Below are 14483 nucleotides of genomic sequence, written 5' to 3'. Positions count from 1 at the left end.
GCAGACAAGTGAAAACAGACATTTTTTTTTAAACAATAAAATTGACTGTTTTAATTTGGCAAAGGTTACTGTACAGGTGATTCAAAGTAGTTGCTCATTTGACACAATCAAAATGTTCATTTCAAATAGTGCTATAATAATGTGCTCTGCGCCCATCTCCGTGCTCTGTGCTGTCGTATTCGTCCCGAGATTGCCCACCCCCCCCCCCGCTACATTCGTCAAGTACGTGGGACTGTTGGCCAGAAGACCTGTGGATCCACAAGTGATGCTAACCCGGTGCATCCGGGTTAGGCAGTGCATCGATCATGCAGTACGTCCAGTCAGTCATTTTGGCATTTAAGCCATTCTAAACCAGGGGTGCACTAAGAGGCCCGAGCAGTTTTGGGATTTTTTCACATCTTCCTTTATGAACCTCCACCATTTATTTGATCCGATACACTTAATAAAGTCACAAGCTACAGTTAGGAACTTCGAATGAATCCTGGATGCATTTTACTGTAAACCAGCACGGGTGCTGTTGAAAAACAAGCCAGAATAAGTGACTGGAACAGAAATGGGTACGGGACTGTGCACCCCTGCTCCACACAGTCCGAATCAGGCTGAACACTGTGAGACAACTGAATCAATGTTAGAAAGGTAAGTATAAACGACACCAGGAACAGAATCACTGACAACCTAAAACTAAAACATAACTTTGTGCACAGATTCAAGTATGATTCATTCTTTTTTTTTTTTAAAATACTAAATATCCAAATATCTTTCTCTACAAATATGTTCAATATATACAAATCATGTTTACGTCTCCATCCATTGTCACCATTACATAATAACCATGAATAACATTTGCAAATTTCACAGACAGTAGTTGAGTTAGGGAGTTGCAAACGACCTGTGTACGTTCCATTTGCACGTACGTCAAACCACGTTTTGATATTTGTCATACATTTTAACAGATACAACGTGATTCCAAATAGTTTTCCTTTTCCCATACTAGCCAAGATGGTGCTTGGGGATTACATCAGTCACATTGACCTTTGTTGCCATGGCAAAGAACGGTCAGACAATAAGGGAATTTACAGTGCTCCATGCAGAATGAATAGACCATTATCTTTGTACATGTATGGTTAACCCCGTTTACCTGCACATTAGCATGATTCGATGAACATGGCAAATCATTTGCAACTCCTTTGAGTGAATTGTACTGAAGGTTATTGTTACCTACATAGACTGCACATTTTGCACATTAAATACAGGGTGACCATGAAATTGCAGCCTTTCCACAGAACGAAACATCCTTTCCTTTTTTCGTAAATCCTGGATGGAAGCTGAATTTGAAAATGAAACCGATGTGGCATTGAAAAAAAACTTTTAAGTACCTTCAAATTGTCCCTTAGGTGTATGTACCTGCATTTGAAACTATCACTCTATTCCCTTATAGCTACAACTATGGTAATCTCATTCATTTAAATTACACACATATACTTTCCTGTGAATCACTGTGCTAAAGTACTGTAGTGCCTTATGTTGGAAACAAGAAATGAAGCTCAATTAGACATACTAACCTGAAACAAAATGGATGCACAGGGAACAAGCATTACCTTAACGGGCACAAGAAAAGGCTGAATATATCAATTTTGGAGAGGGTACAGACATGCATGTTCACAACAACTGTATAGATTTCCACAGAATACTGGACAGTTCACACATTAACATCCCATATTGATTCAGCGTATTCAAGTGCAATCTACGTAAATATGAATTACAGTTACCCTGAAAATATATTTACGAGTAATTTTGTTTGCTTTATCCAAATCTGTCACATGCAGAAATGGAACGAGTTTGTGTCGTTTCAAATGAAAGAAGTGAACGCCTTGATCTCGTACTTCGTGATGGCACGAGAATTTGAAACAACCACAGCACCATTTTGAATTCAACCGAAAACAATTTTTAAAAAAAACGAAATGCTTCCCTTTTTGTTTTGGAAACCCCTGGCACTGTCAGTACACGCTCTGAAATTCATTGCAACTATTTACACATTGCTTTATAATAATGAAATATTTCCACCAGAATGTCACGTTTCCTTAAAAGAATGTTTTCATGCAGTCTATCTTTATCCCACTCATTCTGTTTTTTTCCCCCTGGCTCTCAGACATTGTATTCTGTCTGTGTCAGTCTTCTGTTGTCTGTACGTCCACAATGTGGATTCCCATTGCTTCTCTCTCTGCTCTTAAGGAAATATTTATTGCTGCTGAGTTCTTTTGAGTTCTGGCTCTCGTGCCCCTCCTGGACTAAACGGTACAGAATCTTTCCCTCCCTCCGCCCTCCCTCGTTTCCGTCTTCCCTCCGGAGTGCTTTCCCTGCGCTGTTCCTCTGTAAGCCTCATCCGTATATCCTTCTCCCTACCCCTTTGTTCTCTCGCCTGTCTTGCTGTAACTCTCCATAGCTTGACCCCTCCCCTCACCACCACCACCTCTCTCTCTCTCTCTCTCTCTCTTACTCGCTCTCTCTCGGTTATGCTTTTGTTCCCACGCCCACGCCCCCCTGCATGCTGAAATACTCAGTGAAGTGGGAGGAGAGCCTGGGTGGAGGGGGGGAGTTGGAGGACACACGGGTGGGCACAGGGGGAGGGGGTGGGGGCAGGATAGACGTCAGATCAGCCGTCGTGGTGATGATCTTGTGCTCGCTGTTCCTCGGCACGGCCTGTCCCTTCCGGGCCACCATCTCTTCCACTGACTTGACTGTGCCCTGAGACAGAACGACCAAGGGTGTCGGGTTACAAACTCTCATATCTCTGTCACCTTACCTCCATCAAGCCACGATACCCACCCCCACCCCCCCCCCCAAACCCTGCTCCCTTCTCTCCTTCCACCCCTCTCTCTCACCGAGTGTATGGAGAAGAGCTCGGTGAAGTTGGGCTGGGAGTCCCCCAGGAAGGAGCTGTTCCCATAGGCATGGTGGGGAAAGCTCTCCCCCCCTGTTCCGTCGGGGCTCGACAACAGGATCCCTATCTGAGACGTCCGGACGTGGTATGGGAAGTTTTTGTTGGCTGCCGAGGGCCGTGTGATAGCCTAAAACACAGAGGGCCTCATTCACTAACGTTGCGTACGCACAACTCTGTGCTTAAACCCTGCATACGCATGTTTTAGGCACACTTGTGGGATTCATCAGTATGTTCTTACTTGAATTTGTTCTTACTGTGCGAACAAATTTAGAGCTGCAAAACTCATGAAGGCCCCAAGTCTTCAAAAATTATTTAAAAAATATAAATTCATCTCAGACAAATAGTAAAAACGACCAAATTATTGGACACTCCATTGAATTACTGCACTTCCCTTCCTAGCCGAGATTTCCCCCGTCGCTGCATTCAGACGCGAGTGTAATGAGAGAACGCGCGGGACTGGGAACTCTTGCAGCACGCTCTTCATCGATTTCTGGACCCTGCACAGACAGACCCTACACCACTGCAAATCAGACGTGGGACTTTTCCCAAGCAATACAAACGGCTCGCCTGATAAGGGGTGACACATCGCGGGGGAAACTGTAGAATACGTGGAAAATGCAGCAGTGCCCCTCTTGCGAAACCGAGCGGAGGATTCCGTAAAAATGGAAGTTATTCTTGTCTGTCTAGAGTAAAGGCGAGTCTTCAAAATCTTAGCGGGCTGAATGATAACACGAAGAACCGCTGAAGTAACTCCGAAATCCGTTTTACTCAGCTGAGATTTCATTTGGCATTTTCAGAGGAATTACCCGAAGCATTTGTGTTTAGGCTATTTATTCACGGAAAACCTGTATTCATCTGAAGTAAGAAGCAGCGTTTACCACAGTTGTAATTTGTTCGTATGGTCGGTAAAGTATGCATATGCTGTTTTGAATATTCTGGAAAAAAAAACATGATGAGCTGATTTGTTTTTTTTTTACTGCGTCCCTCAGCAGACACGGCATTCACTGCCTCAGTTACTGCAGCCCAAGCCTCATTTTTCCTCGCACCAGTCACTCCAGTGGAAACGCTACGGAAAAGAACGCCTTTTTCTGGCTTCAACTACTGAAACAATCACTATCTATCTCTGTGTTAGTAAAATTTTTCTTTTTTTACCATTAGGGGCCATGGTTCACCTTTTCTCTTCACTTCTCTATCTCTCAGCCATGCTCTGAGCCTGCAACAGGGCTGTCCTTATATGGAGAAATGGGGCGTTGCATTATGCAAATAGAAAATTTCGGGTACGCGCCTATCAATTAAGAATGATCCAGATTCACCAACATACGCACGTGGGTAAGAACAAATGGTCAGGTCCGCGGTAATTTTGCTGCAAACTTTTTCTGCGCACAAAGTAAGAACATTTCTACGCACATATTAGTGAATGAGGCCCAGAGATCGGAGTTACTGCAGATATCAACCAGAGAGGGAGGAATCATATGCTGTGGATAGCAACCATACAGGGATTAATCATATGCTGTAGATATCAACCAGAGAGGGAGGGATCATATACTGTAGATATCAACCACAGAGAGAGGAATCATATGCTGTAGATATCAACCACAGAGGGAGGTGTTGCCTAGACATAAAGCCAAAGAAAGACTCACAGGGATCAGCCATAGAGACAGAGATGTCACAGGGTTATCAACAGAGCAGGGAGCAACAGGTATCCATAGAAAGAAAACAATAATAAAGGTCTAAACAAAAGAAAGAGAAAAGTCAGCTAGATATCAACCATAGAGAGGAATGAGTCACACAGATAACAGCCACAGACAGAAGGAAATCACTTAGGTCTCAACCTCAGAGAGAGGTGGTGTCACATAGATATCACCCACTCAGACACACATGGATTGCTTTTATTCCAGGTTTGCGGACAGTTGAATAGGGTGTTCTTACCAGGAAGACGAGGTGAGCATAGAGATGGATTCCCAGCTGGATTCCGTTGACTATCTTTTCTCTGGCCCAACGCGGGATCCCAAAATTGGCAATCAGAGCCATGACAGGCACCGCAAAGAACCTGAGAGCCAGAGAGGTGCCAGACACGTCTCACAATGGGAATCGCCAAACTCTGTCCTCATTACTTCAGATAAATTTAACTCGGGAGAGCGTGGAGGCGGTCATGCCTCTCTGGGGTTTGAGCTGGTGTTTAACTGTGACACCCCTTCATCCTGTTATGGCTTCTCAGAACAGAAGCCAACCGTCAGCTGAGAGAAAATAGAGCCGAGGATCAGTGCCTGACTTCATCCCTACGTTTGCATTTGGGGTTTCATCTTTGGAGTTTGGGGTTTCACCGGGGAGACCCTGGCATTCACCCGAGAGTATAACAGGGCAACGACTGGGACGTTAGAAGGGCTGCCTGAACGTGCGCCCATATTTGCATTTGCATTTGAGCTTGCATTTGTAACTCATCTGATGATTAGAAGGGAGTCACTGGCACACACAACAGAATGTATGCTATAAAGAACAGGATGTAGGAGGGCTGCCTGGATGTACACCCATATTTGCATTTGCATTTGAGCTTGCATTTTTAACTCATCTGACGATTAGAAAGGAGTCACTGGCACACACAACAGAATGTATGCTATAAAGAACAAGATGTAGGAGGGCTGCCTGGATGACACCTATTGCATTGCATTGAGTTGCATTTAACTCATCTGACGATTAGAAGGGAGTCACTGGCACACACAACAGAATGTATGCAATAAAGAACAGGATGTAGGAGGGCTGCCTGGATGTACACCTGTATTTGCATTTGCATTTGAGCTTGCATTTGTGACTCATCTGACCATCAGTAGGGAGTCGCTGGGGCTCACTCACTCACCACAGAGTGTACGCGGTGAAGAACGGTATGTAGAAGGGCTGCTTCTCGGGGTAGTGCTTGAGGGAGACCAGCACAGCGTAACAGAACCACACGTAAGCCAGCAGCTGCAGCCCCATCAGCCCATAGCCAGCTGGACTGTCATAGGCATAGAGGACCCAGCCTGGGTCAAAGAACTGGGAGACAGAGGGTCACATGATGGAACACCGCATCACAATACAAAAACAGCGGTGGAGTCTGTGTCTGTACTGCAATGGTGTGTCTGTATGTGTTTCTATACTGTGAGTCACTGTATGGCACTGTTTAACAATAGGGCAACAGGTTTACTGGACTGAGTAATCTTAAACCAACAAAACAATAAATCTGTATTTTTGGCATAACATGTGTGGCTTTATGAATTGAATTATTCTATCTATGGGAATTCGAATGATGCTGATGATGTGATGATCGTGATTTAGTATTCTACATGCTGTGGTACACTGTGCTGCATTGTCTTACATAGGGTTGTGTTGCATGCTGGGAGTGTTACCTCGGCCTCATATATGAAGAGAATAATGTAGGTGATGGTGTAGACCGTCATGTAGATTGACAGCTTGACGGAACCACTATGGCTGATTCTTGCCCTGATGCGGAGACAGGGTTAGCGTTAGCGTGGTAATGCTGCAGCACGCGCTGAGGCCACAGTGTATCAGCACATCGACTCACGCAGGGAAAGAGACGGCTCCTTCTCAGAACTGGACACTGCAGCCGCGTTAGAACTGACACCGTGACACAGAGAAACTGAATACTGGGAGGTGCGCTTTTGCAGACGCTGCCCACGTGACTGACAGCTGACGCTCCAGATCCGCTGATCTCGCTCCGCTCGATCGGTGGGTGCTCCGTCCCAGATCCTCACCTGGTGACCGTGAAGCCCTTCCCCAGCAGGATCAGCATCAGCAGGAAGACCAGGAAACTGACAGAGAAGAGTAATTTCCCTGGAGAGAGAGAGCGGAGGAACAAGAGACAGCGGGAAAGGGGGGGGGGGGTGGAGAACGAGAGAAGGGAGGTAGAGTAAGTAGGTTACATTATCTCAATCTGTAACACCACACTGGAGCATCAAAACCGGGTCATCCGTGCACGTGCCTCCACGTGCACACGCCCGCGCCCGTTAGCCCCGCTACCCCCCCCCCCCCCCAAGCCCAGGCCACGCCCACTCACCCAGAATCTTCAGGCTCCCGTTGCCCACTCCGTCCCTGGCGTACAGCCCCCAGTAGATGCAGAAGAAGAGCAGGCTGAGAACTGCGGGAGACAAGACGGGAGCGTCAAGGCCTCGGCTGCCAGTGAGAAAACGTCGGCACCCAAACAATCCCCAGGAGACGATGAGCAGAGAAGGGGAGAGAGAGAGAGAGAGAGCGCCCTCTCTGAATATCGGCTCTCGCGCCTCGGGGCTGCGCTACAGAGCACCTGCGGCAGAGAGCGCCCTGCTCGGGGCGGCGCGCCCATCGACGCGTGTCACAACACGATCGGCTCGCTCACCCTCCACTCCCGCGGCCGTCATGAACATCTTGTAGGTGGTGTGGAGCAGCTGCCTTCCTTTCAGGGTGTCTGAGCGAGAGGAGGAGCGACGGAGAGGGTGAGAGACAGAGGGAGAGGGAAAGAGAGCAGGGAGGAGAGACGAAAAGAGACAGAAGAGACGAGAGAAGAAGGCAGAGATTTAGCCGGCTGACGGGAACGCTGAGCAGAACGGGCACTGTCCCCCGAATTCATACCCATAATTCCCTTCAACAAAGGGACACCTCCTATAAATTTTGTTTCATGTTATTAATAGCACGTTGTGATGAAACATCCCAAGAACTGAAAGGAAGCAGCGACTCACAAGCAAAGTAGCAGGACAGCATGAAGACGACGCTGAAGATGACGAGGAAGGTGATGTCTGTCTCCAGGATACCTGGGAGAGAGTAGGAAAGAGAGAGAGAGAGAGAGAGAGGAAGAAGGAGAGAGAGTGGGAGAGGGAGGGAGAGAGTGTGAGAGGGTTTGAGAGAGAGAAGCAAAACAGACCACATGCTGTTTATAACACCAGAAGAGGTGGCAGATTCTCTTTCTCACTCAGATTGTACAGTAAATCTTCTGATCTTCTCTAGATCCCTTCTCCTCCTTCTACCCTTCCTCCCTCTCCTGCCATTCAAGCCCCATTTGTGTCTCTCTCACCAAACTCATCTGCGGAGAAGTGCTGCGTCCAGAAAGACTGCCCATTGGTCAGCTTCATCTCATACTCCAGCTGCAGCCCATCCCCCTGCGAGCCAGTGGATTTGAGAAGGAGGAATTATGAATTCAGATAAGGGGAGAACGGGGAGAGAGAAAGCGAGATCGGGGGAGAGATGCACAGAAAGAGGGATACAGAGATCCACACAGCAAAAAGAGGTGGAGGGGTGGGGTGGTGGGGTTGGGAGTTAGAGAGAGAGGGAGAAGATGGGTGAATGAGCAAGCGTGCGTCTATTACGAGTACTCATTAACAATGCCACGTAAAAAAAACTTCATCAACCATCATACCCATGGCATAGTCTTGCAGTTTTATTGTACCCCAAGTTGAAAAATCCCTTTGGCAAAGAAAACTTTCCTTCCCACTATATCAGTAGGGTGTGGAGCGTGAAGACAGAGGTGCCACAAAATCAATGAAGCCGGATATCGAATAGCTGAAGCTGGCAAAGGCCGCGGAATCCTGGCCTTAGGGGCGATTCTCAACTTAAGGGAGTCCAACATTATTTAAGGTCTTGTCCATCAAACGGTGGGCAGCCATGACAGAGCCTCAGTCTCTATGAGACAGCCATTAAATCTTAAGGTCTCATTCGAAAACACCATTACCCACAAGGAAGTGTAGTCTCTCCCATAATGCACTATATGCAGGACTGACAATCGGCAGATGGTGGGAATGCTGTTACGCCTCACAAGTTTTCTGTGGGGAGAGGTTTTTCACACTAATGGGATTTTGTTTAGACCTGGACAACTTTACTCAGGACAGTTATCTAGTTGTGGAATCTCAGTATTCAGGTCCAATGCTGCAGACAGCTCAAGGCACAAAACTTACTTTTTTTTGCTAAATAAGACAAAATGATTTCCGATCAGGTGAGACAGTTTGCCAATGGGGTAAGACAATTTCACTTTACAAGCAAAAAAGTCACTTGAAACAAGCAAATATTTTCCACTTGGGAGCAAAAACAAAAAAAAAAGATTTTAAGGCTCACTGCAAGCTTTTTAGCAGCGTTAATACTGCATGTGCACATCTGTCTGTGGATGATCATCTGTGTGCACGTCCGAGCAGCGGGCCCGTGTTCACAAAGGCGGGAGTACTGATCCAGAATCAGGTTTCCTCCGTTCAAACCCTAACGCGGTTAACCATGATCTCAAAGGCTAAACTGATCCCAGATCGGCCCTCTGAGACGCTTTCTGAACACAGGCCACAGGGTCCACGCGGCTGCGTGCTGCGTCTGCGCAAACCCCACGATGGCTCGCCCCCGGTCCTTACCCCGCACTTGCTGAGCGCGATGTACCACCATCTCTCCCTCACCGAACGGAAGCTGCGCCCCCCCACACAGCTCAGGGTCTCCTCCGCCCCCTCGCCCTCCACCTGCGAGGGACGCGTGCACACACACACACACACAGCGCATCTGGACATCGGGCCGCACGGGTTCAGCTGACCGACGAGCGCATCCACACTCTCCCCCAGCACAGAGGCTGTACCGCTGATTCGCACTTTTCCACCGAAGAACACAAACCTATAATACCGAAGCCTGTTCTCCAAAGAGGTACAAGCAGTTCAGTGTGAATGCTGCAACAGTAATTTAAAATATACTGTACATAATAATTGTGTGAAACTGTTACAGTTATTCATTTATATTATTTCTAATGCTCGGTTGCCTCAAACAAAACACTCCTCGCAGGAGTTATTTTCTCATAGAATGACTTTTCCTCCCAGTACATTAAATTAGAGTCATTCGGCGGACGATCTTATCCGGAGCAATTAACGGTAGTGGGCTGCCCAGTAACGTCAACCACGAACACAGCTGCAAAGACAACAGCAGAGAATGTGCGTGTGTGTTTGTGCATGAGTGTGTGTGTGTGTGTGTGTGCTTGTGCGTGTGTGTGTGTATGTCTGCGTATGCATGCCTATGTGTGTGTGTGTGTGTATGTTTGTGTGTGAGAGAAAGAGAGAGGGTAACGTGCATAAAGAGTTTAGGCAATCTCACCATACAGCCAGACCAGGTGTAGCGGGTGGTGAGGTTGATGACCTGGTTATTCTCTGGCCTTAACACTGCCTCCTTCTGGTAACAGTCCTGCTTTACAAGAAACACACGGTAATCAGCGTCTGAATGTCAGATGCACTTGCATGACTCAGAGCAGCCCTGTTGACACAACACACCCAGTACCACCCCCATCTGGTGAAATCTCTACGATGCACTGTGAATTACTACAGTGGGCATCACGCCACACACTAATCGCCTGTTTTTCAAACACTGCCGTACATCGAGGGAAAGGATACACGCCTGTTATCGCTGCACGCTGACGCAGAGGCGCGCGCCCACGCTAACGCACACAAAACGCACACGCGACCGCATCCTCTCTGACCTTGTCGGGTCTCTTGTAGACGGCAGGCCACTGTGAGCTGTCATCGAAATACAGCAGTATGTTCTGACAGCAGCGTGACTGGTGGGAGAGAGACACAGAGAGAGTGAGAGAGAGAGAGAGAGAGAGACACAGAGAGTGAGAGTGAGAGAGAGAGAGAGAGAGAGAGAGAGAGAATTAATATATTAACATATAATTTAGCGCACAGGAAGGAGGAAGATGCACAGAGAGAGCTGCTTGTGAGAATGTGGAACGGACTGAAGGCACGTATTGGGGGGGAAAAAACCCCAAAAAAAACAGAACCTGTCAAGAGAAACAAACAGAACCTGCCAAGAGGCTGAAAGAGAAAGGGTGAGTCAGTGTCGGAAGGACGGCAATAGAAAAACACACAAAGGCAGCCGAGAGAGAGAGAGAGAGAGAGAGGGAGGGAGGAAGGGAGGGAGAGAGAGAGAGAGAGAGAGAGAGAGAGAAAGAGACGATGGTCGAGTCAATGGAGTCAATGCAGGAACAGCCAGTCAATAGACTTAATGCAGAAAGGAGAGGGAGATGCAGACAGACCAACAACTAAACACACTGAGTCAGCCAAGAGCCCAAGGCAGACTCAACCAATGCAAGGAGAAAGACAAGGGGAGAGAAGAGCAAAAACAAGAGACAGAGATAGATGTGTAGCAAATATTTGGCTTCATTTACATTCATGTTCTAATTTATTTCTACATTTCTCCATGTACACTTTGGCAAAATTGTATTTCATGCCAATAAAGCATTTTGAGTTTGAAACTGAGAGACGGGTGGACAGGCACAAAAAACCAGCCGAGGCACAGAACAGGCGGACGGAAACGAACAAGCGACGTGCGTCTCCCTCCCTGCCTACCTTGGGGTATCGGAACCGAAAGTCCAATCGGCCGAAATCCGTGAGGAAGCAGAACCTCGTGAGGAAAACCCAGTCCTGAGAAAGAAGACGATGGAAAAAGAAAAGAAAAGCAAAATAAACGTCACGCCACGAAGTTCAATGCGCAGCAACACACGGCGGGCTACGTTACTGTACCGTCCTGATGTTTCACTTTAAAGGACTTACGTAACAGGCTGCAGCACAGCAGCCAGTGGGGGGATATGCGGACATTATGGTTTTAACGCATTATTTCACACAAGTCCACTACAAAGGCACGTGAGGAAAATGTGCTCAGTGCAACTCATGTGAACCTTCATGACCACACATACGGGACTGGCTACTTCACACATCCTATTAATGTGCATACCGGGGGCTAAAGCACATAAATGCATAAGACGATATGCAGAATATGTGCTTTATTCCTGTGGATTAGAGCAAGTCAGTGTCCATGAACTACACGCTTCAAAACAGCGCACGCACACACACACACACACACATACGCGCGCGAGCGCACGGTCAGTCATCCAGACGAACACCCTCACAACAAACCCAAGACCTCTTTATCGTCATGGCAACTACCACATGCCTCGGCCTGTGGCTGCCATAGAAACGACAAAAAGGCCCCTCTGTTTCCGTCACAGAGCAGCGTTTTAGGCCCCACGAGTTCGCTCGCCCGCCGCCGCCGCCGCCGCCACCACCACCAATCAAAAGCAACCGTGGACAGAGCGCGGCATCCACCGTGTCAGTATTAATCTCTGTATCCCCTCTAATCCTCCTCCCCCCCCCACCCCCCCCCCCCCGGCCAATACACTGTAGTGCAGAGTCATTCAAGCACCGTCTGAGAGAGCAACATTAATCAAGGGCTACACCGATGCAGTGTCCGGTCACTCTGTATACCTAGCGCTAGCCGCACCTCTCTCTCTCTCTCCCCGTCCGCTCGCCGAGCCTCATTAAGAATTAATTACCAATCAACTAGCCCGTCAACCCTGGGTCCGGCGCGTCTTTTAATGATTCATTAGAGGCGTTACACAACGCCGGACGCGTAAATACACCTACACGCCCGACGTACACCCCCCCCCCCCCCTAAGAGTCTCCGGCCTGACGGCAATCTGCTTTTTAGCATTTACAGTCCAGGACTGCCGTTGACCCAATCACGGCCCTAATTTGCATAAACGATGCAACTGTAAACGGGAACGTTATTTGGCCAAATGACCTTTGCTGGCACCGAAAGAGGACACCTGATGTATGTTTAATCAGCATTGGAGCCGACCCGACGAGGATCAGGGTGGCAAGTGTAACAGGTCTCTTTAAACTAAGTGGGTACTTATTTGCATTAGATATAAGCAATGGAGAATTATCCCTCTGTGTTCTATCCTGCAATTGCTGTGGGGGAAAAAAAGAGGTTAACTCACAATACACAACAAACAGGTTTCAGGCCCTTGCAGTATCAATGTGCAAGCCAGAAACTGTTATACCAACAATGCTGAAGTAATGCTACAATTTGGACACAATACCATATCTCACAACACCACTGTTTGTGGCATTCATCACAAAAATTTAAATTTACAAAAATATTTGTGGCCAGCATCTTATTCCAACAGTGTACTTTAGATCAACCTGCTCTTTCTGGGATAAATATTAAAGACACTTTTGTTGGGAAAGTAGGATAGATTTATATATGATCATCACATGGTGTCGATTCACACTTGAGCCAGCCAATTAATTTACACATTTGAAAACAAACTCTCACATGTTCACTGCACGTGTATGGACGAGCACTGACGACCATACAAAGCATACCGTTAATATACACATGGACACATCGCGCTTGGCGAATCAAATCTGCCCGTGAGCAGTCCCGCGGGTAACTGATGACTGAGTCGGTGTACAGTCACCTTGCTTTGGACCGAACATTTATGGGGAAATCACAACAAACATGTTTGTTGCTAGCCAATATGACCTATACAGCAGAATGAAAATGACGGCTCACCTGTGACTATTAACAAAGGAAAGCGATGGGTGAATTGACAGTTTATATAGTGTTATTTATTTTTGTAAAAGAAAAGGCTGCGTCAAATTATGTTTAATTCGCAGAATACTATAAGCTGCAAACGCTGGTTTACAGCTGAAAGCACAAAGACACGATGAAGACTGAAACAAACACGAACGCAAGCAAGTAGGCTACATCAGATGCGCGCAAAACATAAACCTAAACGACTGCATATGAAATTGCGAATGCTATTGCAGGAACAAGCAAGAACAGCGAGACGGTTTGGCATCACACGATTGCATACCACGGCACGAAGAGAAAGCGGTCAGCGATCACAAGCAAGTCTCGAACAAACGCTGTACAAACAGGCAAATATACACATCACCTCTTTGGTATTGACGATTCCTTTGACGTACTTTCCCAGAACAGAGCCGACACACAGAACACTAGTCACCACGGCCAACCCGAAAACTCTCTCGCACACCTCCATCTTATCCCCCTGTATCGCTTTCCTTTAGGTCTCACTATCCTCCCTCGTCCGCGACTTGGAGGAAAGGACAGTTTCTAAAAACGAGGATGTGAGGAGGGTAAAATACTGGTCGCGCGCTTCTCTCCTGCTCGTGCGATGCATATGTGTCCCCAATAGTTCAGATGTGAGCGCGCACAAGGATACGCGCCCCGATACCTTTTTTTTTTTTTTTTTAAATCGCCCAACAGAGGAGCGGAATGCGCGTTCTCGATTCCAGATTGCGACACATGTAGACAAATATTTTGTAGTTTACATCATTTGAAACTTTGGGATAATTTCACAATCATAAAAATGTGTATCAATAACAATTTCAAGTAACAATTAGGGTAATAATGTGGTATTTGTACTCGCTTTTTTATGAAATGGCTATACTTGGCTCCGTGGTTATGTAGGTAGATGTAACAAAAACAAAACAGTTGTGACCATATTACTACCAATGGGACCTCTATGCGAGTGTTTATTGCTATTTGTACATATGGTAGTAATACCAAAATAACTGCCACGCTGGCTTCTGCGGATATACTTTATTGTGAAGTGACTTTGTGGGCTTGACCAATAAAAAAATGCATTTTGGTGATAAAGGCTTTCACAGTTACTTGCATTGTCAAATCCTTGGGCTATTTATTTTTCCCGGATAACGACTCGCAATTAATGTGCGAACGCGTAAGGAAATGTTAATGTCAA

The 14483-nt window shown here is 46.9% G+C and overlaps 1 protein-coding gene across 4 annotated transcripts; it reads right to left on the bottom strand.

The window, feature by feature from the left end:
- Positions 1-21: 21 nt before the first annotated feature.
- Positions 22-13940, bottom strand: tmem145 (transmembrane protein 145). Of its 4 annotated transcripts, none has more exons than XM_064299168.1 (15): positions 13656-13940; positions 11263-11337; positions 10395-10472; positions 10016-10105; positions 9295-9396; positions 7980-8064; positions 7648-7719; positions 7308-7376; positions 6990-7070; positions 6688-6766; positions 6322-6415; positions 5796-5968; positions 4871-4991; positions 2883-3068; positions 22-2745 (listed from the first exon to the last, which is right to left on the bottom strand). In XM_064299168.1, the coding sequence occupies exons 1-15, from the start codon at positions 13758-13760 to the stop codon at positions 2512-2514; spliced, it is 1644 nt and encodes a 547-aa protein (XP_064155238.1). In that variant the 5' UTR covers positions 13761-13940; the 3' UTR covers positions 22-2511. The 4 variants fall into 4 exon arrangements, with proteins under 4 accessions (XP_064155238.1, XP_064155244.1, XP_064155249.1 ...); XM_064299174.1 differs by having other exon boundaries at positions 10016-10102; XM_064299179.1 differs by lacking the exon at positions 9295-9396.
- Positions 13941-14483: the final 543 nt, after the last annotated feature.

The sequence above is a fragment of the Anguilla rostrata genome, chromosome 1, assembly GCF_018555375.3.
Source record: "Anguilla rostrata isolate EN2019 chromosome 1, ASM1855537v3, whole genome shotgun sequence".
Taxonomy (NCBI): domain Eukaryota; kingdom Metazoa; phylum Chordata; class Actinopteri; order Anguilliformes; family Anguillidae; genus Anguilla; species Anguilla rostrata.
Note: the sequence above shows the minus strand (reverse complement) of the source record. Positions and strands in the feature narration are given on the sequence as shown.